At 41.4% G+C, this 26,928-nt stretch overlaps 1 protein-coding gene across 3 annotated transcripts in view; it reads left to right on the top strand.

The window, feature by feature from the left end:
* The window catches only part of OSBPL10 (oxysterol binding protein like 10), a 196,882-nt gene that overhangs the window by 82,885 nt on the left and 87,069 nt on the right, over nt 1-26,928 (top strand). For 2 of the 3 annotated variants that reach the window (XM_084902489.1, XM_084902488.1), the window contains exon 4: nt 22,107-22,298. The exons of the other annotated variant lie outside the window; for it this stretch is intronic. In XM_084902489.1, coding sequence (XP_084758615.1) covers nt 22,107-22,298 — 192 coding nt within the window. The remainder of the gene's footprint in view (nt 1-22,106; nt 22,299-26,928) is intronic. 3 annotated transcript variants of the gene reach the window in all.

Here is a 26,928-nt window from a genome sequence, read left to right as displayed (position 1 = left end):
GGAGCAAGGGAAGGTTGCTGATGGTGGGGTTCCTTGGCTCCAACAACCTTTCATAGCATCCCACTTCCTAAGACGAAGTCTAAGACTTGACCTTGGCATTGAGTGCCTATCACATGTTAGATCCAGTTTCTCTTCCTCCACCTGCACCTTTAATGCACTCAGTGTTCTCCGTGAGCAGTTAGTTCCCTAGGCCAGTGGTCAGCAAACTCATTAGTCAACAGAGCCAAATTTCAACAGTACAAAGATTGAAATATCTTTTGCGAGCCAGATTTTTAAAACTTCTAACGCCACTTCTTCAAAATAGACTCGCCATAGGCCGTGGTATTTTGTGGAAGAGCCACACTCAAGGCCCCACGTGGCTCGCGAGCCACAGTTTGCTGACCACAGCCCTAGGCACACTGTGTACTTTCACACTGCCATGCTTCTCCCTCTGCTAGGAATGCTTTCCCTCTCTGTTCTTCATGTTGCAAATAGCCATGTGGCCTTGAAGGCTCCTGTACATCTGGGATGCCTTTCTGACCTGCTCGGTCAGAGTGGATCTTCTTTCTTCTGTTTTCCCATTTATCCCAGCACTCACCCGTATTATAGCGCTCCTCCTTGGGGGTAGGTGGTGGTGGTATGCAGGCCTCAGCCCTCCTGGTTGACGGTGCCCTTAGCACCTAGGACTGCAGGGAAACCATGGTTGTGTTCTCTGTACCTGCTGCTGCCATGACAAGTGGCGGACATAAACCACTTAGTGCATTTTAATCACTCATTAAACGTCAACCCTGCTTCCTCCTTCCTCTCTCCTCTCTCTTATTGATAACAGCAGCTTATCAATAACAGTAGTGGTGTCAGCTTTGGGTTCCTTAAGAAACTATATCCAAACTATCACTTTATTTTCCTAAGGTTGAGTTGTGGGTTGTGGTGAAGATTCACTGGGAGCATGGCTGCCGTGCTCTTACTGGGCAGCCCGGTACTGAGCCAGTTTCCATCGGGGCGTTGGGCCGACAGGGTTGCCCTGCTGAGTTGGGCCTCCCTGGGAAACGGACAGTATGGACTGCCCAAGCCTGTGTGCACGGCGTATTTCTGGTAAATAACCGAGTCTCTAAAATAATCATTTGCCTGCTTAAATAATCAAACACTAAAATTGGCCCAGCTGGTATGGCTCAATGGTTGAGCATAGACCCAGGAACCTAGAGGTCACCGGTTCAGTTCCCAGTCAGGACACATGCCCGTGTTGAGGGCTTAATCCCCAGTAGGAGGCATGCAAGGAGGCAAGTGATTGATGATGTTTCTTTCTCATTGATGTTTCTATCTATCTCTTTCCCTTCCTCTGTCTCTAAAAATAAAAAAAATGGTTTTAAAAATTGATGAAAAGGCCGAAACTGGTTTGGCTCAATGGATAGAGTGTCGGACTGTGGACTGAAAGGTCCTGGGTTCGATTCCGGTCAAGGGCATGTACTTGGTTGCGGGCACATCCCCAGTAGGGGGTGTGCAAGAGGCAGCTGATCGATGATTCTCTCTCATCGATGTTTCTAACTCTCTATCCCTCTCTCTTCCTCTCTGTAAAAAATCAATAAAATATATTTTAAAAAAATTTTGATGAAAAGTTTAAGGAAAAAGAAGGATGGGCAAGCTATACCATAGTGAAACCAACTAACCAATCTGTTAAGATAAACAAAAAACAGAGCAAGTCAACACAAAACAGAGCAAGTCAACACATACACATTCATACATACATACATTCATACAACACATAAACATTCATACATACATACATGTGTTTGGAAGGACACAAGGGGCTGGTAACAGCAGTTTGCTCTGGGAGGGAAGGGGGTCCAGGAGGATTTAAGTGTTGAAAGAAAGTAGCAATTATTTGTACCCTTTGGTACTACTTGACATTTTCACATCGTGCATTGTTTGAATAATTATATATGTAATTATACACACAGACACAGACACACACACACACACACACACACACACACACACACACGTATTTAACTAGTTATTCAAATGGTTAAACTTTAAATTTGTAAATTTAAAAAAGACGTGGCGCCGAGGTTGCTTGGCTGTGTCTCTGCTCCCTTAGGCCCCTGTCAAGTTTGGTCCTTGATCCGCAGGCGGAAGCGGTTCACCCACCAGGCAGTCACTGATTAATCTGCTTCTCATTATAGAATTCACATGAAAGTCTTCAAACCAAAACGTCCTTGAAGATAACTCGATAATTCCAGATTCCTGCCAATTCAGAGGAGGCTTCTATTCTTGTTAACTCAGAATTGATTTTACTTGATGTGGTTTGAAGTGTGTAAAGTTGAATGCTCTGAAGTGTGTAAAGTTTAAGGCTCTTTGGGGGGGACATGCTCCTTTTCTCCCCCCGCCTTCCCCTTTTTTCTTTTTTGAATGAAACCGCGTTTGATGATGCTCGTCGCGTGGCCTCATCCATAGCGGAAGCCTTCGGTGTCGGGGTAGCTGGCTGGTGGCCGAGCTGGTGCCCACCGGGTGCTGTGTCTTGTGAGCAGAACTTTTCCGTCTGCGACCACTGTGACCGTGAGTGACTGTGGACGTAGCAGGGGTCACCTCTGCTCACCTGGAAGCACCTTTAGAAATTCCCGTGTCTCAGAAAATTCAACTTGTACATCTCACGGCTCCCTACTCTTCCAGCCCGATTTCGCATTTTAGGAAGGTTTTATTTTCTTTCCCCAAATTGTTGAGTAAAAAGCCAAGATGAGTCACATCTCTCCCTGAGAACCTCAGGACATGCAGTGCCCCAGGATGAAAAGCAGAGCCTCTTGTGGGGACCCTCCGTTTTCCAAGAAGTGAGTTTTTTTTTTGGAAACGGAAAATGATGGTTTTAAGCTTATGATTAGCCTCAAGTAGGTATAGTTGGATGAGCTCATCTGAGGTTTTCCTTTCCCCTCGGCTCTGTCTTCCTGCTCGCTGCAGTAGGGCATCTCTCCTTTCATGTTATAGGAAGCTCAGTGCCATGTTTCCTCTAGGATTTTTCACAGATAATTACCTTTTGGGTACTTAAAATTAAGTGTGAACCATCCTCCTCCTAAACTCACCATCCAATTAAATAAGTAAAAACACAATTTAAGAATAGCTCTTGTCAAAACAAAGTTTGGGGATTATTATCTTAATAAAGTGCAACCGTGTGTTATTTTTTTTTAATTTTAATTTTTAAATATATTTTTATTGATTTCATAGAGGGAGAGAGAGAGAGAGAGAGAGAGAGAGAGAGAGAGAGAGAGAGAGAGAGAAATGGAAATATCAATGATGAGAGAGAATCATTGATCGGCCGCCTCCTGCACACCCCACACCGGGGATCAAGCCCGTAACTTGGGCATGTGCCCTGACCGGGAATCCACCTGTGACCTCCTGGCTCATAGGTCTATGTTTAACCACTGAGCCACACCAGCCGGGCTAAAGTGCAACAATTTTATGTAACTTCTCAAGCACAATTTTTTACGGTAGGCTGCTAAGTATTTGTGCTCCCTAGGATGATGATCTTAGACACCAACAGCCCCAACCTCTCTTGCCCATGCTTCACCCGCTTAGTCTTCTACTCTTCAGCCTCTTTAAACCTACCCTCAACAACCTAATTATCCAGAAGCCCACATGGCGTGAGGATACGGGGACATTTTCAATGCAACCTCGGGTTCCATTAGTAGGTTGGCAGCCACCGTCAGGATCTCTCTTCCCTCTGAATCTTCCTTGGCCAGCTCAGCAGCTAGAAAAGGTTGCTAATGCCAGGCCCCTGTATTTGGGATATTTACTTTTTTGTTCATTTACTTGGCAGCTTATCTTAACGGAATCATCTTTTGATCTTTCCTAAGCCTTGCTGCTTGGTGGATCTGCATACCTCTTTGGATTCAAAAGCTCTTTGTCTTGAGGCATGTACAGCAGGCATTTATAAACTGCCTACTATGGGCAGCGCACTGACCTTTACAGCTTATAGCGTAGACCCTTGAAGTTCCTAGATTCTCTTCATGTGTTGATGTAAAAAACACGAACAACAGCAGGAAACTACTTTGATCCCATGGGAGTAATTTGTTCAAATGCCAGAAAGCATGTTCTTCTCTCTTAATGATAATGATAAATGGTGCACTGCTAGTATAATTCACAAATTCTCCCTTGTGTATCCCCTGATACCAGAGTTTCTAAGTGTTGATTGGCATTGTGATATTTTTGGCCAGATATGTCTTTGCTGTGAGGGGCTGTTCTGAGCCCTGTAGGATGTTCAGCAGCATCCCTGCCTCTAACCACTAGCTGCCAGTAGCACCCCTGCCCTGTTGTGACAGCCTAACAAGTCTTCTCATTGGATCAAATGCATCATGGAGGGGACAACATCACCCCGAGATGAGAACTATCACCTCATACAATTCTCACAGCAATCCTACCTGATAGGCATTATGTCCATTTTACAGATGAAGAAACCGAGGCTCAAAAAGGTTAAGTGGCCACATGGCTGGGACATGCAGAGGTGAGACTTGAAGCCATGCCCATGTGTTTGGCTCCTCACGTGAGGCTCTTCTGTGCCCCTGGCTGCTGGGAAACGGTTTCAGTGTACAGGGCAAAGCAGGGCCAAGGGTTGGTTGTGCTGCAGGGAGCTTTCGCTCTTGGGAAAGGTCCTGTTCTCTGGCCAGGTGTGTGACAGCCCATGCATCATGACTCTCAGACTCCTGGTCATCTCCCCCAGCGAGGGAGGCAGCTGGGAAGTGAGAGATTTCAGCAGTGAAGCCAGAATGCTCTCACTGTCCCACTCCCCCAGGCTAGCCCCGAGTGGGTAGGGGAGGTTGGGGTAAGGGGTTCCCAGGCCCAGTCATGAAATAAAGGGGATCCCCACATGTGCAGCCTGTGCCACGCTTCTGTATAAATCAGAGAGGAGCTGTGTGGCACCTCTGGCACGTACTAGTGCTGAAGAGGCAAATCATAAACTCCCGAAGTTTTATTCCCCCCCGTGCTCCGGGCGGCACTGGCAGAGTGGAGAAGAGAGGGGAGAGAATGTTCGCTTGAGGAGGAAGCTTGACAGCCGGCGAGCTGTGCTGGGCCAGCGGCACTGGCGGGGCTCCCAGCGCACCTCCCGACCTCCTCATGGGCTGCAAGCACTCGGCCGTGGTGAGGACCCACAGCGGCGCCTCCTCCGGCCTCAGCCCGCTGTGGGCGGACGTGGACGGGGGTTCTGGCCAGCTCTCCCACCCCTCGTCGGCTAAGGTAAATGGGGAGTGCGATGGGTGGGGTGCATTTATTCTTCAGCTCCCCTTCACAGCTCTTTGAGGAAGACTCACTTCTCCCTTGGGTAGTGGAGACGGAGGCCTCCAGGGCACCTGGATTTCGGCTCATCCTGAAGCCATAAATAGTCTTTCCCCCAGTGGGATGCGTAGTACAGACTGGCCACCCTTGAGGTGCTTTTGGGACTCTGATTTTTGAAATACAAAAGAATATTACCAGCATCGATTGACTTTGAAATAAGAAAGAAAAAAAAAAAATCCCTGTCTTTTCTCTTAGGAAGACTTTCTGCAACTTTCAATACTGACCTCAGCCAGTGGCTTTGATTTGTTGGCTTTTGAAGCCAGCTTGGTTCATCGTTAGTGCTTTTCTTCATTTCAAACATGAAATAATATGCAGACACACCATTCGTGGGTGCAGGGCAGGATTGAGAGTCTTCTGATGGTTCTACTATTGGCCTTGACCTTGAGCTATTTGCTTTTTTTGTGCCTCAGCTTCTTAATCTGTAAAGTACATGGAACATTTCCCCTCTTGTGTTTCACAGAGATATTGCAACGTAAACAGATTAATATTTTTAGAGAGGCTTACTCGGAGTAGCTGTTACTATCATAATTATAATGATAAGTAGAATAATTGCTTGTTTTCTATGCTGAAGGTAGTGTGAGAGTGATCTGGGTGTACTCTGCTTTTGGCCTCTCTTTGTTCCTGTGGGAAGATAAGGAAGAACATTTTGTATTGTTTTTTAGAGAGAATGGAAGGGCGAGGGAGAGAAATATTGATGTGAGAGCGAACATCTATCAGCTGCCTTCTGCACGCCCCCTCATGGGGGTCAAGCGTGCAACCTGGGCATGTGCCCTGACCAGGAATTGACCCAGTGACCTCTGGGTGCACAGGATGAACCCCCAGTCAACTGAGTCACACCAGCTAGGGCTAAAGTTACTCTTCATTTTTCCTTCTTGAGTTTCTGGCAACCGCTGATCTGCTTTCTGTTTCTGGTTTTACCTATTTTGGATATTTCATGTTAATGGAATCATACAATATGTGTTTTTTTTGTGTTTGACTTCTTTCATCCAGCATAATGCTTTTGAGTTTCAACCACAGTGTAACATGCATGAGGACTTCATTCCTCTTTATGGCTGAATAATGTTCCATTTTATGGATGCATGGCAGTTTGTATATCCATTCATCATTTGATGTTGTTTCTACCTTTGAGCTCTTGTGATTGGTGCTGCTATGAACTTATGCTCATGTATTTGTTTGAGTCCCCGATCTCACTTCTTTTGGGGAAGATGTTAATTTTATTCCTCACTCGAGTCTAGGTTGTAAAATAATTTACGTTGAGGCAGTCCACATACATCATGGAAGCTCACGGTTGGAATCCACACATTTTCCTTCCACAAAGCACTTCTCTGCTTTATATTGATTTTGGTCACAAGCCCAAAAATAATACATGGGTACTGTTTTCACCGATAGAGGGTTAATGGTGCGTTGTTACAGGAATCCTAGTTCAGCATCTTACATAGACAGTGTAAAACATAAGACAGAAGCTCATCGGTCTTGTCACAACTGCTCATGGGATAAACAATCTTTTCCTGCTCTGCCTGTCAGCCCATCTTAATTCCATAGCCCCAGATCCCAGAGTCTCTGTCTTTGCCTCATCCGCCCTGTCTGCTCAGATAGCACATCTGCACTCGAGGCTGCCGTCTCTGTTTGGTTCAGAACGGATGGCTGCCAGTGATATATGGGAGTTGTTAACTGTATGACTACCATGAGCTCTGGGCCTATGTCCTGAAGATACCCCATCGTGAAGTTTTTAATCAGTTATGTTCTATTTACAGTGTCTAGATTGGGCCCTCACCTGGCAGTTTATCTCTGTATTCCTCAGTCTAGTTCTTGAAAGATTTGAGGAAATGAAATTTGATTGGCATGTCAACTCGGCCTTCAGTCTAGAGCACATGTGTCAAACACAAGGCCCGCGGGCCAAATCCAGCCCGCCAGGCCTTGCAATGTGGCCCGCACCGCGCTGTCATCATTGCACTCCGCTGTCAGTTTATGACATTGTCAGTTTATGACTGTTCAGTAAACCATTCGGCCCGCGATTTAGGCTGGATTTTAGATTTTGGCCCCTTCTCTGATTGAGTTCGACACCCCTAGTCTAGAGAGAGTAAATCTGGATGGGGAAGAAAAGGAGGAACAGAAAATGTCACAGATGACAGATAAAAAAAGCAAGCATGCCGTTCCAGATGCTGCCTGGCATCCTGTGGAACTGTGTACCTGTTATTTTAGGTAGGTTCCCACAGGAAGTGGAGTGTGGGTGCAGGAATGTGATTCTAGTTGAGTGGAGTGGGGAGACCAGGAAGAGTGAACTAATGGAAATTGACAGAGGGACCCAAAGTGTATGCTGTTGTCCTCGTTATGCTTTGGGGATGAGAGCAGAACCCATTGGTCGGTCACCCTTGTAGGTACCATGTATAATAGAATGTGCTTCAGAATTATCTACCCATGATAGAGGATGTCATTATTTTTCCACTGGCTTCCCTGACCCATTGGTCAAGGGTTGTCCCATGGGGGAGTTATCTCTTTCTTGCTTTTCTAGGTTTGCTCTTGTACTTGCTCATGAAAGTGGGCTCCCATTGACTTTCTGAATTGGCTTCCATAGAACAGCCCAGGTCAGAAAGCAGGAGGTAAATAGTGCAACTGAGGCCGGGTATGCTGGGTGAGAGGGTGGAGGAGTGGGGGGCATCTGTAATAGTGTCAGAAAAATAAAACAAAAAAGGTGGGTTGAGAGGATGTAAGGGAGAACACACACGTTTCTGTCACATGGACTTTCCGTATTCCTCCTCCTCTCTTTCGGTGGCCACTGTTTCTGTCTCAAAGCTTCAGAATATCCAGAATTGATAGAATCCATGGGAGCCATGGGGGCTTTTCTCAGCCTCGCTCTGTGCGAAGCCCCTGTGTTTGTCCCACTCCTCTTAACCTCTTTTTTCCCTCCTCCCAGTATTCCTTTTGATGGGATTAGTAGGCAGGTTGATCTGTTAGAGTTAACACCATTAAGTCTGTTAAAGCTGTTAGGAATCCAATTAGATTATAATCAGACCAAACTTTTTTTTTTTTTTTTTTTAAAGAATAATTTGGTCTCCAACAGGTGGTAGTGTCTCTGGAGACAAACGAGGAGAAATCGCTCTTGTCCTCTCATGCAGGGAACAATCAGAGTTTAATTTTCTACTTCATATGCTCTGGCCTTTGTGACAGCAGTAACACACTGACTCAGAGGCATTTTGAGTCCGTGTTTCTATAACACCTGACAACTTTGCATGTCCATGCCCTGGAGGATCAGACCCTCCTTCTCCCTGTGCCCCGAGTATTAACATGGAACTAGCTGACCTGTGAGACAGCACCACTTCTGTGCTGAGCCAGGCCCTGGGCTGAGCCAGTGAGCTTACAGAAACTGCTTTCTTACAGCTCACACATTGGCCATCAGGCCTCTCCAGGGTTCTACAACCTTACAACCGAGACTCCGGGAGAAGTCCTCTTAGCTGATGATTTGGAGACATGGTCCCTTAATCAAAAACAGTTGGCTAAAGCAAGGAATCATAAGTGTGATGTGTACAGACCTTAACCAGGTATGCCATTTTAACTTAAAATCTTCACTCAACCACTTTTTAGATGTAGTTCCAAGGCCCTGTCATCAAGCGTGGGTTTACTGGTAGGAATTCTGCATCTTTTCATATAGAAAGCATATCTATAATGTATCGCCTCTCATCTCCTGTTTTGGTTTCTTTAAAGAGCAGGGCAAACTCGTTACAGAACCTTCCTAGTTTTGTTTTGTTTTTTTAAGTAAATGGGTTTCTGGCTTTTTATAGTTATCATGCCCATATGCAATTAATTCAACAACAGTTTTTAGCAATTCACTTTTATTGTTATTTTTCAAGTCACTCAATTTAGTTTCATAAAGATGGTTATTTTTCACATTTATATTGTATTTTATGAATTTAAACTATGCCGTTGCAGTAATAAGTGTGCCAGCATAAGCAGAGTGGGGACTAAATACAGTTGGCTTTTGTAGATGTTTAGCCAAGCTGATGAGAGCAGAAGTGTGTAGGCATAATCGGAGAGAGGCTCCACGCCATGAGCAGTCAGCACCCTGTGTGCAGCAGGCAAGAGGAGTTATGAAAGGTGTGAAAGGTGGTGAAAAATCCAATTATCAATAGTTCGTTAAATTGAGGACATTGAGAACATTTATCGTAGCTTTTCGGACTCTACTACCTGATACCCTGGGATTGGGCAATACAAAAATCCTCACCTTTAAAATGGTCTACCCTTCTTCTTCTTCTTCTTCTTCTTCTTCTTCTTCTTCTTCTTCTTCTTCTTCTTCTTCTTCTTTTTAATGAGTGCCTTTTAAAAAAATATTTTTAAAATATATTTTATTGATTTTTCACAGAGAGGAAGGAAGAGAGATAGAGTTAGAAACATCAATGAGAGAGAAACACTGATCAGCTGCCTCCTGCACACCCTCTACTGGGGATGTGCCCACAACCAAGATACATGCCCTTGACCGGAATCGAACCTGGGGCCCCTCAGTCCGCAGGTCGACGCTCTATCCACTGAGCCAAACTGGTTTCGGTTACACTTCTTTGGGGCTGCTTCTAATGACTCCACCCATATCCTTTCTGCGTGGAAATTACTGGCACCCATGGGATTCTGCAGGCTTCCAGCTTTGCCAGATATCCATTTGATATGGTCCAGGTCCTGCAAATTTCAGTGATTAGGAGGACAGGGACCAAGTTCTTTAAACACACACACACACACACACACACACACACACGTGTATTGATTTCAGAGAGGAAGGGAAAGAGATAGAAACATCAATAATGAGAGAGAATCGTTGATTGGCTGCCTCCTGCACGCCCCACACTGGGGATCAAGCCTGCGACCCAGACATGCGCCCTGACCAGGTACCGAACCTTGACCTCATAGATCAGCACTCAACCACTGAGCCACGGCTGGGCTGTTTTTTTGGTTTTTTTTAGGGACCAAATTCTTAAACCACTTACCCTTCTATTGATTTTCTGTCTAAAGTTCTTTGGTAAAAATTGAGAGATCTGAGAGTTAGGCCTTTTCCTTTATGATCCAGAAATTAGTTGTAAGCAAAAAAAAAAAAAATAAATAAATCTGATGGCCCTGTATACTTGTCAAGTCCTGTGTCTGGATTCTGAAAAATCCAGGACACACACGCTCTAAATTCCTTTGAGCTTTAAGTATAAGCCTAGCTTAGTGCGAGCATAAGCCTGTGAACCTACAGTTTATTTCTGCTTTGGCAAGAAGTGCCCTAGGGAGAATTAGGGAGGGTCATAAGAGTATGTCTGCGTATTTATGTGTGTGTGTGTGTGTGTGTGTGTGTGTGTGTTACATACATATAAAATGTGCAGCAGAGAAGAGGAAGGCAAATATCTATTGCTTCAAAGGTTCTGGTCACATATAGTATTTTCAGGAAAATTTCCTAATCAACATGTAGGCTGATAAGGTTTCTGCAGCTTCCTGTGGCTATCAACCATCCCCCCACGTGTCATTTACCCAGATCCCCTGAGTTATTAGCAAATCCTGCATTTCTGTCTTAACCTCATCAGTAATGCCAAGCTGGGAATAAGTAATTAGTGGGATTTATTCCCCAGATCCTGGAGGATTGTGCTTGCAGCCGAGGCACGTTGACAATGACGTGATTTAGTTTTCCAGTGTGAAGCTTTTTTGAAATACAAGTAGGGAGAGTGCTTTGAGCTTCGTGCTTTTGTGCCTGAGCATTTGGGAAGGAGATAATGATCTCTGAGCACATGGGAGCGCCTCTGTCAGAGATTAGTTATTGATTGTAAGAAAATCAGATTTGCTTCTTGAAACGTTCTGTCTTAGAATTGCACTGGGCATCTCATCCCCACAGCTGGTTTGACCCACTGGTAGGTGACAGAAGTTTAAACATAGAACGAGAGCCCTATTTCCCACCACATTATAGAGTGATCATTTATAGAATTCCTCGACATGCAGTCTCCTTTTGTTCTGTGATTCATTTCTGGCATGGAATGTCTTCTGGGCGGATTACATGGAGATGTGGGAAGACATAGAGACTGGGATAAATCATGAAATGCCCATCTGCAGGGCCGTAGTAATACAATTTTACTGTGAAAATGATCCAATAGAGATGATACATGCCATGTAGATGTATGTAAATTGTATGCAAATGACAGTGTAATACCTGAATATGGCCCCGAGGGAAAAGCTTATTGGAACCCATTGTTCTAATTGGCTCATCATGCTGAGTGTCTGAATCAGTCCCAGAAGATACAACTTTATTATCTGGCTTGCCTAGCAGTTGTCTGTAATTTCTCATTCAGGAGCTCATCTTTCTAGTCTGTTGACTTTTTTGACCTCAGCTCTACTGCTCTACCTTGCTCATGTCCACCCTTGAGCAAACCCCGCATGCTGTCTTCCTTGCTCAAACCCCCCAGGGTCTTGGCACCTGTTGAGTTTCTGAGAATACTGTCCCCCAGATGTCAGCGTGGCTCACTCCTTGGCTTCATCCTGGTCTTTAAATCAGCTGCTACCATTTCATGAGGCATTCCCTGGACACCTATCTAAAACTGGAAAGCTGTCCCACCTTTCTCTATCTCTGCTTTATATTGTTTATATATATATTATCTCTGCTTTATATCATCTTTATTACCTAAAATACTTTGTATTTTACCAATTTATTTATTTTTATCCCTTTGCTTCACCACAATGCCACTTCTATGATGGCAGGGATATTTGTCTGTTTTGTTCCTTTTTTTTTTTTAATATATATTTTATTGATTTTTTACAGAGAGGAAGAGAGAGGGATAGAAAGTTAGAAACATTGATGAGAGAAAAACATCAGTTGCCTCCTGCACACCCCCTACTTGGGGATGTGCTTGCAACCAAAGTAAATGCCCTTGACCGGAATCAAACCTGGGACCCTTGAGTCCGCAGGCCGATGCTCTATCCACTGAGCAAAACCAGTTATGGCTACTTTGTTCATTGTTATAGTTCAGTTGCCTGGCACATGATATATGCTCAGGTAATGCTTGGATCTCTGAATAAGGTTGCTTTTTGGACATTTTTGGACATTTAAACATTGTAAGTGTTTACTTATAATTAAGTGTGGGAGGTGTCATTTCCAAACTCTTCTGTCTCTTCGAAAAGGAGAGGAGAAACCAATGAGTCATTATTGGTGTTCTTAAAATTAGGTTTCTAGGGAGGAAACGGTAGTTTAATCAGTGGTTAAAACAGGTTGGGAGGTTTATTGCTCTCTTAGTATTTATTATGTTCATAGCATTTGCAAGGTGAGCTCCTATAGTACGTTCCGTAGGGTTCATTGTGGCTAGACACAGTCCCTGGCCTGAGGAAGGTCACAGTCTAGGGGAAGACAGTAAGGCGTAGATAAATGACTCATGGATAAGCATTAAGTGTTATGAGTGTTACCTGCATTTTGTCTTTAACATCTGTAGATACAATGTCCATCAAACTTTGCCCTTGTTATTATAGGTAATTGATGAAGAAAACATTTAAGCAAATGTATTTTAGCCCGATGTATTTTAGTCTTAATGAACTTACTAAGTATTTGAGAATTGATATGCTGTATGGGGCTTTGTTTGATATGATAAAGTAATTGTCCCCCCTCAGTTCCAGCTAAGCTACCAGCCATGGTGGTCTGTAAAGAGTTGTGACTTTTTTGGAGCTCAGTTGAAGAGCGTGGGTGAATCACCTCTAGCAAGCCAGTGCAGTGTAGTGGCTAAGAGCATGGAGCTGGGAGCCAGCTCGCATGGACCTGAATCCCAGCTGCATTATCTACTAGCTGTGAGACCTGGGGAAAATATTGAGTCTCTCTGTGCCTCGTTTGCCTCATTTGTGAAATGAAGTTATAATACCTACTTCATAGGATTATAAAGAGGATTAAGTGGCTTAAGGTATCTACTAGTCCTAGATAATAAAAGCCTAATATGCTAAGTGTTTGGTCAACTGGTTAGCCGTTCAACCAATCAAACTATAATATGATAATGAGATGCTAAGGCAACTGCTCACTATGAAGTGCACTAACCACCAGGGGGCAGATGTTCTGACCAGTAGGTTAGCTTGCTGCTGGTGTCCAGCTGATTGGTGGGGTCCATCAGCCTGGCCTGCACCCTCACAATCACGGACCCCTCAAGGGATGCTGTAAAGCTGGTTACAGCCAGGTCCTGCAGGCCAGGCCGAGGGACCCCACTGGTGCACAAATTCATGCACTGGACCTCTAGTGTGTGTGTGTGTGTGTGTGTGTGTGTGTGTATGCCTAAGAGACAGTCTGACCGGTAGCTATGATGCACACTGACCACCAGGGAGCAGATGCTCAACACAGGAGGTTGTGAGCTGTGGTGACTTGGCAGTTCTTGGGTGATGCATCTGGAACCAGAGAGGAGGGAGCCCGATTCCAGGGTATGTCACCCGAGAACTGCCCTCTGAGCCCCCCTGGGCATTGTCAGAGAGCTGGTTTTAGCCTGATCCCTGCAGGCCAGGCCAAGTGTTATCTAGTGTACATATATAATACTTAAAACAGCTCATGGCACATAATATGTACATGTTAGCTATTGTAATTATATTTATAATGAAAGTTGTTACCATCATTATAGAATCATGGCAAACTCATCAGTCCAAACAAGACCATCTCTTTAAAAATGTTTTTTACTTATTGTATTTTATTAATTGAATTTATTGGGGGTCACAAAACCATATAGGTTCCAAGCGTACAACTCAATAAACATTCTTTATTGAGTTGTACGCTTGGAACCTGTATGGTTTTGTTTCCTTTCTCTCTTGCTCCCACTCTGTTTCTGTTAGCATCGATTCCCTGAATATGTATGGCAAGCAGCCTGCCGGCCGCAAGTTTGACATGCTTCACGTGTGGGTTTTGTTTGCCTGTCAAGTGTTTAAACTTATATAACTGGTATTATTCTGCATATTTAATCACAGAATTACATAGATATTCTGCATTTTCTTTTGTTAATTTTGTAGTTTTATTTTTTACATTTTATTTATTTATTTTACCTTTTTACATGCTGTGAGGTATAGAGCCAGCTATTTTTGCTTTTCCCAATATTAATATTTTTCTCCACTAGTTTATGGTGCTGCCTCTGTAATATACCAAGTTCTCGTGTATACATAAGTTTTTTTATGCCCCTTTTTTCTAGTTTTTACTTTAGTCACTTGTTCCTGCATGAATACTATATAATCACCATGGCTTTGTTAATATTTTGTATCTGGTAATAGTATGTGTCCTTCTCTTTTCAAAATTAATTTAGCTCTTCACAAATTTTTATTATTCCATTCATATATTAGAATAAATTTGTTGAGTTCTCAAATTCCTGTTGCAATTTTTATTAGAATAATTACATAAGAACTGATATCTTTACAGTATTAAGCTGTCTCATTAATTTGATATGTATATTTTCATTTTCTCAATTCCTCATTGATTTCTTTTCATAGATTAAAAAAAATCTACTTCACAAAGTTTGTATGTATTCTTATTGGATCAATACTTACACATCATAGTTTTTGTTTGCTGTTGTGAATATCTTCTTTTCTAATGTATTTCCTGATTGGTTATTGTTGCTACAGAAGAATGCTATTGACTTCTCTAAGTTCATATATCTGGCAATTTTACTAGACTCATTAGTTCTCTTTTTCTTTTTTTGTAAAATGATCACTTCTACCCTCAATGACATTTTCATTCCTTCCCTTTGTCTTTCTATCTCTTCTTTTTTTTGGTCCTATTTTGTTTATAAAATTAAAAGCAATGAAGCTAAAATCTCTATATAAATTATGGTGATTATTCTAGGTTTTTGATGTGTAACTAAATTAAGGAAAGTTCTAGTTTTGTTATCAGATTTTCCCCCCTGTTAAAATGGCAGTTTAACATTAAAAAGTCTTCGTTTCATGTTATTTAAAAACAACATATATAAAATAAAAATCATTTTCTTTGAGGATTTTGCAATTCCAAGAGAAATATAGTACAGAAATCTTGTTTTCAAAGGAGGGTTGTGTGTATATTTTTGTGATGATAGGTATGTGGGTTGAATTTTGGGTAAGAGGAAAGGTGTAAACATGAAACAATGTATAACAGATATTAGCTTTCCTCCTTTCAAATGCTTCGATGTCTGCCTTGTGTCAGACACTGTTGTAAATGACTATGTCCTCCTTCAGTTGAGAAGGGCCACCTGGAGGGGCTGCGTCTTGAAGCGGGCTTTCTTAGTTGAATCTTGAGTGAGATTTGTCATTTGGGTCCTACTTTTGTTATGTTTTATTTTACCTTGTTGAGCCTGTAATTTTTAGATCTATAAAAAGAGAGGGTTAGATTTGAGGTTCCTTCTAGCTCTAAAATCCTGTATTTCCACAGCATGAGAAATGGGTGAATTATGGTGGGTAGAAATAAACAACCTTCACACTTTCAGAATACAGCACAGAAAAGGAATCTTGGTACTTGGAGCTGCAAGGTCCCAAACAAAGGATGTGGGTGGAAGGTGCAAAAGCTGAAGGTGGATGTGTGGAAGATTTTGAAATCCCACTTGACTCCTCCTCAGTGGATCTGGAAGATGAAAAGGCTGGAGGAAGTGGGGAGGAAAGGGGTAGGTGTGTGGTAAGGGGGCCAAGTGCATGAGTCCAATGAGTTAAGTCCATTTGGTACCTTCAATTGGACCTAGACAGAGGCTGGGCCGGAGGCATGGGGTAGGGATTCGGAAGTGATTGGATAAGCTGTGAGAGAAGAGTCACAATACGTTATTTGGGGACTGAAAATGTTTCAAGAAAAAGCAAGGCAAAAATGTTACATTCCCCCCCCTGCCCCCCCCTCTATTTGCAAGAAATTGAAATATATGCATTTGCTTGCGCTGATCTTGCAAAGATCTGGCATTTGTATGTGTAATCATGGTTTCGGCATGGTATATTTATAAGCTGGCTAGAGACTGCTCTCTCAAAGAAAAACTACTCCTTTTTCTTTGCACACATGTTTGCTCACACTTATGTGTGTGTATTTAAGAGATTATTTGTATGACGTTATAAGAAAATGTTTAGGATATATTGAAGATTTGCAGATGACAAAGGAAAAATTCTCTAGCCTTGGAAATTCCTATTTTTTCAAGAAAACAGGAATTTGGAAAAATAGAGAGAGCCAAGTATAATTTTGAAAGTTAATCATGAAAATGAACTTGGAAAATGTCCCAGTTTTAAAACTTTAATTTCTACTTTAGATCTGATTTAAGCTTGAGATAACTGAATATTAAAGAACACCACCAAACAAACAAAAAAGGCAGGGCAAATGAAAAGTCCATATAATGCTATTTAAACAAAATAGTAGAATGGACTTATTAAAATAATACTCCACATTTTGTTCAGATGTTGACTACCAGGAAAATGGAATTCTGAATAATTTTAAGGCACTGACTATATTACTTAAAAATTGTTATGCCTTTCCTTTTTTGTTGATTTTGAGGTATAAATCCTTTTGGAAGAAAAGGAGTAAATCAGTTTTTGTGCTCAGTTTTCACATATATAGAGATGGTACATTAATTTTTCTTAGAGGAAGAGAAAGGGAACATAATGAAATGGTTTTACTTGGTTAAATTTGTTTTTCACAATAAATAACCAGGCTGGCTTGACTTTCCTGCCTCTCTTGGGCTATTTTATTCAGAAATATAGTCTTTTTCCACCTTTACTGTGAAAAAATTCAAGAAAGTGAAGAAAATATGTTCCAAATATCATTTGGATGCTGTGACAATTAATTGACCCTCAGTAATTTTTCCCAATAGATCAGTTTTGTGCAGTAAAATATTTCCCCCTTCTTTTCAGCTTTTTAATTTGCGCTTCAGCAAGCCTATTATAAACTTTTGATACACGTTTTAAGAAATTTTTTTGGACCAGCTAATTATTTTTTTCAATTTGGGGTTTTGTATTTTATTCTAAAATACTAATGGGAAATTGCCCATTACTTATTTAAAGTAGTTCTTTTTATCTTTGATACCCATGTAGCATTGGAATAATCTATAGGCACTTTGTGTTCTGCAACAGATTGGTTTTTGAAAATGTGAATTCATGTTTTAAATGTACCTTTTATCTGAAGCAAACTGTGCTAGTAATTAGAATAATTACTTTTAATTTATCTTAAAAAAAAGTTAAGGAAATAAAGGGGGTTATGTCTTCTTAAGGCACTGTAGGCAAAAACAACCTTTAAGCCTGGCCAATTTGCTAATAATGTCCTTCTCTGCCCTAGTTGGTTTGGCTTAGTGGATAGAGCATTGGCCTGAGGACTGGAGGGTTTCAGGTTCAGTTCTCTCTCATCATTGATGTTTATATTTCTCTCCCCCTCTCCCTTCTTTTCTGAAATCAATAAAAATATATTTAAAAAATACCATAAAACCTGATTGCCTGTTGAATGCCTGGGTGGGACCTAAGCCTTAGCACTTGATCTTCCCTGCTACCACGTTCTCTGCTTAGGCTCCACCCCATTTATTAGGCAGACCCAACGGGTGAGTCTCCTAGGGAATGGGAGAATCTTATTCCCGAATAGAAATGGTTACCCTTGACTGTGCAATTTCCACAGATGGCACACTTGGCATTTCTAGTCATACCCTAGAAATATTGATGTAAATATTTGGAGCAAAAACCTGCCATGTTGTTCCTCAAATGCTGATAATACTTTATTTTAGATTAGAGGCCCAGTGCACGAAATTCGTGCATGGTGTGTGTGTGTGTGTGTGTGTGTGTGTGTGTGTGTGTGTCCGTCCGTCCGTGTCCCTCAGCCCAGCCTGCACCCTCTCCAATCTGGGACCCCTTGAAGGATGTCCCTGGTGGGATGGGGCCTAAGTGGGCAGTAGGATATCCCTTTCACAATCCAGGACTGCTGGCTCCCAACTGCTCACCTGCCTGCCTGCCTGATTGCCCTAACTGCTTCTGCCTACCAGCCTGACCACCCTCTTACTACTCCCCTGCCAGCCTGATTAATGCCTAACTGCTCTCCTGCTGGCCCAATTGCTCCTAACTGCCCTCCCCTGCCAGCCTGGTTCCTCCTAACTGCCCTCCCCTGCTGGCATGATCGCACCCAACTACCCTCCTCTGCCAGCTGGGTCAGCCCTAACTGCCATCCCCTGCCAGCCATCTTGTGTTCAATATACAAACTAGCCATCCATTGGAGTGATGGCTAGTTTGTATATTACCTCTTTATTAGATAGGATTAATAGCAAGGATAAGTGTTTGACATTTAAGCACAAAACCTGGGCATTTTATATAAGTTGTGTTTTGGAAAGACCCCATTTGTTTATAGTGGTGGCAGTTTGCTGCCTTTGCTCTCTATTTGTCCTGGTGCCTGATGACCTATGGGATTTACCAAGCCTGAGACTCTTGCTCATTTTACTCTAAGAGGAGGTCTGCATGTGAATTAAACCATGAATACCACAGTTAATGGGAAATTAAAGGGTTTTCGACTCAAATTTACTGCTTGTGAATTCAAATGACAGCCATTAAGTAATGATCACGGGGCTAGATGTCCACAGTGAAATAATTTGGCTTCTGGGTGGATTTCTTGATTTATGGCCATTTATGGTGATATTGTTCCAAGCAAAGGTTGCCAGAGCTGTTCTCATCTCTTAATTTCTGACGGGTTCTCTCATTCTACTCAGAATCTGGAAGTATTTTCCCTTTTATAATTTAATTGCTGACCATATAGGTTCTCCAGAAAGTATTTAATTATGTTTTGGGCTTCATCAGCACTTCTGATCCGATAGAAAATAAAGAGCAGGCCAGTGACTGCTTATGATTTTGTGCTAAGTGACGTTTTAACATTTTAAAACTCAGCAAGGACTTCATCGATCAAGTATTAATTGATGTAAGGAAAGAAACAAACGTTAGCCATGCAGCTCCATGATAGAATTTAATATTCACTATGCCTCTTAAGGGTCAATATTATCATTTCTGTTTTAAAAATGAGGAAATTGATTATTAATAAGAAAGCTTAACTAACACTCACGAGGTCACACAGCTAGAACCTGGTGGAGCTGGGGGGAGTGAAACCTGTCAGTCTGGCTTTAAAGCCCAGTGACAAATCTGCCTTTTCTTGGGTTGGAATAGCCTCCCAAACAAAATGTATCTTAGTCAACTCTTAATGCTTTGGCAAATCCACTGTCACTAAAGGATTAAAGAGATAGCATCTTTCCCCTTCCACACTTCAAATGAAAGGATTGGGGCTGTAAGTAGACGATTGCTGTATTTTGACTTTAATCACAGCATATGTAATTCTGAGACCACAGTTTTCTCCAATTACCTAAAGTTATTTAAAATCAATACACTGCTTCCCAACTTTATTTATATCCCTATTATGTCCAAGTTCCGGCCTGGAGAACCTAAACAAGCTCCTGTGGCATTGCGGGGTGATGTAAAATTCTGATTTCTACCCTGCTTCCCAACCTTTTGGTAATTTGTAAAATTATAGGCCATTAACGTTGAACAGTTTTTAGAGCGGTGACTATTATCCATCTCATATTTCTTCTTGTAGGTACTCCCATTGGCACATAGTAGGGATTCAGTAAATATCTGATATGTTGGCACGAATTCAACATATCCTCTAACTGCCTTTTCCCAATTTGCAATGAGGCACAGGGGCATTTAGAATGTAAATTTTGTGTGGAATTTAAAAATAATCGGTTAGGTATTACATTCTTAGGGTTCCAAATAAAAGGATAAGCTATACAGTGAAAAATCTCCCTTTGCCTCCGATCCTACTGTCGTTCTTCATTTCTCCACAAATAAGTGTCAACTTTTTTAGTTTTTTTTTGTGTGTGTATCTTTCTAAATTATTTTTATTTTATTTTAAACAAATTACAATAAAAATACTCCGTCTCCACATTTTGATGCAACTCGGAATACTATAGAATAGTTTTGCACCTTGCTTTTTTCATTTAACTATATAGTTTCAGATATTTTTCACCCCAGGCCAACTCAGAGACGTTGCTCATTATTCTCTTACATCTTGGTAGTATTCTATTCAGAAGGTATGCCATATTTTATTGAACTTAGTCCATGCTGATGGGCATTTGGGTTGTTTCTCACACTTTGCCGTTGAACATGGGATATATGCCATTTCACTTGGGTGCAGGAGTATTGGAGGACACAGTTTCAATCGGGGCATCCCTGGATCACAGTATAGCACAATTATAACAGCTACAGGTACTGCCAGATTGTCCTCATCACAGGTTTTTGCTACTTTATGCTCCCATAAACCTGTTTGTCTGTCGTCCTGTCCACAGGTGGTGTACTCAAACTTTTGGATTTTTGCAAATCTGAGTGAAAGATGGTATCTAAATGTGGCTTGAATTTTACATTTATACATTTACTTATGAGTACAGTTGAACATGTTTTCATTTGGTTTAAGGGTCATTTATCTTTTTTTTTGTGAACCGTCTGCATGCATCTTGCCCTAGTGTAATTAGTTTACAGTCCTTATCACTTCCTAGGAATTATATTCCTAATTACAAATGAGAATGATGAGCCTTTTGGAAATAAGTTGAAAATAGTTTTTCTAGTTTATCATTCGGCTTTGTTGATGGTAGGAGTAAGTCTTTAAAATCTGTTTGTTTTCCATGCAGAAGTTTTTAGGTTCTTAGGTAAAAAGCTCAACTTACTGAGCTTTTCTTTTATGGCTTTTGCATTTGGAGGCGTTAGACCTTTACTACCCCAAGGCTACACATTTTTTTCTATTGCTTTTTAAAAATCTCTTTGACCCATTTGCGGGGAGGGGGGGTCCTGTGATCTAAGAGGTGAACCCAGTTTTGTTTTTTGGATGGCTGCTCAATTATCTCAGTGCCACGTATTAAAAAAATTCATCTCCACTAAGTTGAGATGCCATCTTCACCATACACTAAGTTGTTGCTTGGATTATTTATTATCATAGGATAAAACATAAGCACAGCATTAAAAAATGGAGATTACTTGGTGGATAACAGTACACTCATTTAGGCAACAAACATGTATTAAAGAAATTAATAAACAATAAATCATGTGCCAGGTCTTGGGGATATAAAGATGAGTTTGACAGAACATCTTAAGAAAGTAACTGGACAATGAATGTAATTTTAATGCAGTAGAATAAGAGCAGTGTGGAGACTGAGACACACAGGGAGACACTCCATGCACCAGAGAACACCGAGCTGAGTCTTAAAAAAAATTATATATATATATATATATATATATATATATATATATATATATATATATATAATTTTGTTGATTTTTTTTTTTTTTACAAAGAGGAAGAGAGAGGGATAATTAAAAACATTGATGAGAGAGAAACATCGATCAGCTGCCTCCTGCACACCTCCTACTGGGGATGTGCCCACAACCAAGGTACATGCCCTTGACTGGAATTGAACCTGGGACCTTTCAGTCCACAGGCTGATGCTCTGTCCACTGAGCCAAACCGGTCAGGGCCCAAGCTGAGTCTCGAAGGTTCATCTGAAATTTGCTGGCCAGGAGGGTAGGACATTCTAGGAGGAGGGTCTGGTATGTGTGGAGGCGCAGATCCGGGAGAGTCCATGGTGTTAACGGAGACTCTGAGTAGCTTTTCATGGACATAGTGTGGGGCAGGAGACACAGTGGGGGTGAGATCAGAAGGCTGGTTAATAGTCCCTTAGGTGAGTGAGTGTGAGCAAGTGTGGGAAGGCATGAAGTGTTGTTCTACCACCCCTGTGCCTTCATTTCTCCAAACAGATGAAGGGGAACGATTAGGAGGTTCAAAATAAATGGAAGCCAACACTTAGCTGTGTTCTGCACGTTGGTTGTTGAGTTTTGACACCTGTTGCTTATTCTAGACTACTCCAAGCTCCCGAAGCCGAAGTCTCACTTTGCTCCCCCATGGAACACCCAATTCTGCGTCTCCCTGTAGCCAGAGACACCTCGGTGTGGGGGCCCCCGGTGTTGTCACAGTCACGCATCACAAGTCGCCTGCAGCTGCCCGAAGAACCAAGAGTCAGTATTCCGGCCAGCTCCACGAAGTCAGAGAGGTAGGCTTTGCTCTCCCACGAGCTTGAGTGACCCATGGGACTCGAGGGCTGCGACTCTTTCTCTGCCAACTTCTCTTTCTTTGTATCATCTTGATAATGACAGAGAGGACCAGCAGATAATGTCCCATCCCCACAGCCATGACAGTCCCTCCTGGTTTAAAAAAGGATTTCTGCCGGGACCGGTTTGGCTCAGTGGATAGAGCGTCGGCCTGCGGACTGAAAGGTCCCAGGTTCGATTCCGGTCAAGGGCATGTACATTGGTTGCGGGCACATCCCCAGTGGGGGGTGTGCAGGAGGCAGCTGGTCGATGTTTCTCTCTCATCGACATTTCTGACTCTCTGTCCCTCTCAATTGCTCTCTGTGTAAAATCAATAAAATATATTAAAAAAATAAATAAATAAAAAAGGATTTCTGTGTTTCTTAGGTCAAGTGAGTTGTTGGGAGGCCTCTGTCAGAGCTCAGAAAGCAGAGAAAGCAAGCCCCCGGAAACATGCATGCAAACAGAATAGCAGTCAGCGTCTCCATGGTCATGGCAAAGAATAGACAGCACAAAGTCATGGGCAAACATCATGGAGGGCGTTTCGAAACCCGGGAAATATTGGGCCTAAAGCTGATTTCCTCTCTTTTCTGCCCCACTTCTCTTCATGAAGGGCTTGCCTCCTCCTTACCATCACAGGCACGCTCCTGGGGAGGGTTGGGCAGTGAGAAGAGCACTGTCCTCGGAATCAGAAGCTCCTGTTGCTTTAGAGCATATCTTTGAGCAGCTTTGACTCCAAGTTTCTGCATCTGTAAAATAGGGGAAAGCCAGTCTATACCAACTCTCCCGGGAGATGCGAGGCTCACTGGTGATCATGCAGGTGGAATCCCTCCAGCTGGGAGTGCCTTGTGAGCACACGTGGAAGGTGTGGTGTTCAAGCTGATACACTAGGAAGTCATCAGTGTGGGGATCCCAGATCCTCGGGATTCCTATCATCCTTTGCAACTATTAAAAGAATTGCTGTTGGTATTGGTTGCCTAACTTCTGCTGAGTGCTGAGGCTTTTTGCCTGCAGCTGACCTGGGTCTGGACTGGTGTGTCCTCTTAGAGATGTAGCCTGTCCTCTGTGTCAAGATGGCGAATGGGATGCCCAGATAGAATCTTGCTGATGCTTGAGTCAGTCTGTATCTTATTTATTCTTTTGTATTTTAGTTTTTAAATGTCATGAGCCAAGTAGTGTTGTGGTGGCTGACTGTTGGTCTGATGGTGGCCAAGTTCAGAAAGTCTGAAATCTTCTGAATCAAATTTGTAGATACAAATGAAAGACATTTACTTTTTCTTGGTAGATTTACCTGTGCACATACTCTTGCCTCATGAAGAAAAGGTACACAATCATATGCTCCCTTTGAAATAGTCACCCTGAGGTTTCAAAAAAGTGTTTGGCTATGAGTTTACTTTTGCTACATTGGATGATATGAGGAGAAGTATATATTGCTTTTCATTTTTGATATGTGCAGAAGTATATATTGCTTTTCATTTTTCATAGCACATTTTCAATAAACTGTATTATGGAAAAGCTTTGAATGTACATAAAGTAGAATAGAATAAGGATACCCAACACCCAACTCAATAATTCCAATTTTCTGTTCTTGTTTTATCTATTTTCCCCTCCCACTCTTTTGTTGTTGCTAGAGTACTTAAAGGAGATCTTAAATATTTTATCATTTTAACATTGCCAGTAAATGCTTCAGTATTTATCTAACAGATAGACAAAAAAACCCAAACAAACAAAAGGAACACACACAAAAAATGAAACCATAAAACCATCTCATCATTTTTATGTAAACCTCATTGCAGCTATTTTTTGCAAGCACTTTAGAGACTTTAAAAAAAGAAAAGAAAAAGGAAATTTGCAAGTTCCTAGTATTGTGAGAATTCTTTTAATTTTAATACAATGATTCTGATAGATTTACTATTATAGTGATGATAGGAGACTTCCTGTATATGAAAAGGGGTGCTGTGTTTAGTAAGCAGAGGCCTAAATAAAAGTTGAGTTACTTTAGCTTGATTTTTAGTAGCATTTGATTTTTAATATAATGCCAAACCCTTTTCTACCTCTATTTTTAAACAAGTTTAGTTTTTAAAACAATAAAAGTATGTTCTTTGTGTATATATGTATAAAGTGCTAATTATATAAACTATATAATGCAAGTATACATTACAAAAGAGCTCTAGAGAAGGAAATTTGAATTACCCATAATCCTCCCTTCCTTCAGATGACCACTGTTAATTTTTCAATGAATTAACTTCTGGGTTATTTTAGTATAATCTAAACTTTGTAAGCAGTTACATATATGCTGCTTTTTTTGTTTTTGTTTTTCTCTCCATTTTCCATCTGTTGGGCAGGGGAATTATTGTTCTTTTCCGGAGAATCCCAATATATGAAAAATAATTAGGCAAAAATGTTTCCATAGCCATTTTAATTTTTTGGGGGGTACTCCCTGGCAAGAATGTTTCTCTTCAGGTGATTGCTGTTGTCCATCAATGACCTTTCTTGCTGAAAATTAATTTTGTATGAGCTTGTTGAGAAGTCTATATAAACATTGCCAATCGAGAGACTTGAAGGAGGGGTTGAAAGTTTTGATGCTCAGAAATCGTGTCCAGCTTCCCTCTGATGGGAGAAGAGTAGCTATTTTGTGACATCTGTCAACTTGTGATGGGGACGGTCCACCTTGAGAACTATCTGAGCTAATTTTATTCATACCAGATGATTCTGCAGCTTAAAAACTATATTAATTTCAGGGAGCAAAGGCCTCTGCTGTTAGATTCCTCTTGTCTATAATAATAAAAGCATCACATGCTAATTAGACCAGACGTCATTCTGGACGACCTTCTGGACAACCTTCCCCTGACAAAGCTGTGGCTGCAAGGGAAGCCCGGGACCCAGGTGCCAGAGGGAAGCTGGTGCCAGCAGCCAGGGACGGAAGGCCTACTCTTGCACGAATTTCGTGCATTGTGTCTCTAGTTTATCTATAGTATAACTAGAAGAAAATGGAATACCATTTTTTAATCCAGCTGCATCGGGAAGATAAACTTAGGACCACTGAAGTAATGGAGAAAATCATCATACACAAGTCAGAAGAATAAAAGAAAAATAGCCCAGCTAAAGGCAATGGAATATATTTTAAATTCAGTGCCATAGCATAGGTAAAAATAATGGGACATTATAAAAGATTAAATGATTATAATATAAAGAATTGAGATACCAAAGGTCAGTACCCACAATCTTCTCAAAAAGTGTCCTCCCTAGAAGTGGGTAGAGGGATGAATTGAGGGACTTGAAGGCCCAGTACCTTTGTGAAGAGAACAGGAACATACCCTCACTAGCAATTCAAGAGAGAGAAATTAAGATTGCTTTGTCTTAGATGACCAGAAGTAATGATAGTCTGTTTTTGGTTGGGGTATTAATAAATGTTGGCAGCATTGCATGTGTCTTTTTGCTACAGTCTGATGATAAATCATAAGAATTAAACACAAAACAAAGCTTTGTATTACTTTTGACGCATAAATTCCCCATTGGGAACTGCATCTGGAGGAAATAACCCATGGAATTGGGGGTAGAAGGAAGAGAGTTCATTTGGGCAAAGTTATTCATACTACTAAATAGATCCAATACAAAGCTCATGGAATGACTAAACAATAATATACTTATTGAATTACTCTATATTAATTTAAAAGTCATGTCAGTATTATTAGTGCATGAGCATGTGTAAGTAAAATAAGAAAATTGGAATACAGAATAATATGCACATATTGAACCTAAGCCCATCTTAATGAATTTCAGAAATAATTTAAAACAGAGGTGCCAGAATTTCGCAGTTTTCTTACAAACTAAAATTTAGAATTTGGGGAGCAAGATAAGTATTGCAGATTTTTTTAAAAATTTTGTCCAATCACGACATTTTCAAAGTACACATTTAATGTCCTCTCTCCCCCACCAAAGCAATATAATTTCAGAATAAAGAACCATTTATTGCATAATAAATTTAGTGTTGTGAAACATATATTTATTTTCCTTGTTTTCATAATTTATCTTCCCTGTACAGTGGATTGATCATGGCCTATGAATCTGTTTTTAAACCATAGATTACCATTGATTTTTAACTTAAGGATAATGTTCAATGCAACCCATCTTCTCCGCTGCCAGGTTTTCTCTTTTCTAATTCATGCCTTACTCTGTCTCCAGGAAGGCACCCTTCTGAAGGAAAGCTCTATCACATCACCCGTACCCCCTGTTGTCCATAGGATAAAGGTGGAACTCTTCAGCGTGGCAAAGCAGGACTGCCATCATCTCTCTGTCTCTACTGCCCTTGCCTCCTGCCCTCATCATCCCTTCTTGCCCCCACATACACTGACCACCTCTCTCTGTTAGGAGGCACATTGCCCAGTGGAACTTTCTGCCATGATGTTCTTCATAGCAGGGCTACTGTGCTCTTAAAATGTGCTTGTCTGAATTGAGATGTCTTGTAGAATGTGTAAAATGCACATTCGAGTTCAAAGACTTAGTACAAAAAAAGTAAAATATTTCATTAATAATGTTTTATAATACTCATTGTATGTGGAAATGAAATATTTTCTTTAAGTTGGATTAAAT

The sequence above is a fragment of the Pipistrellus hanaki genome (genome assembly GCF_964339955.1).
Source record: "Pipistrellus hanaki genome assembly, chromosome: 13".
Lineage (NCBI taxonomy): Eukaryota > Metazoa > Chordata > Mammalia > Chiroptera > Vespertilionidae > Pipistrellus > Pipistrellus hanaki.
Note: the sequence above shows the minus strand (reverse complement) of the source record. Positions and strands in the feature narration are given on the sequence as shown.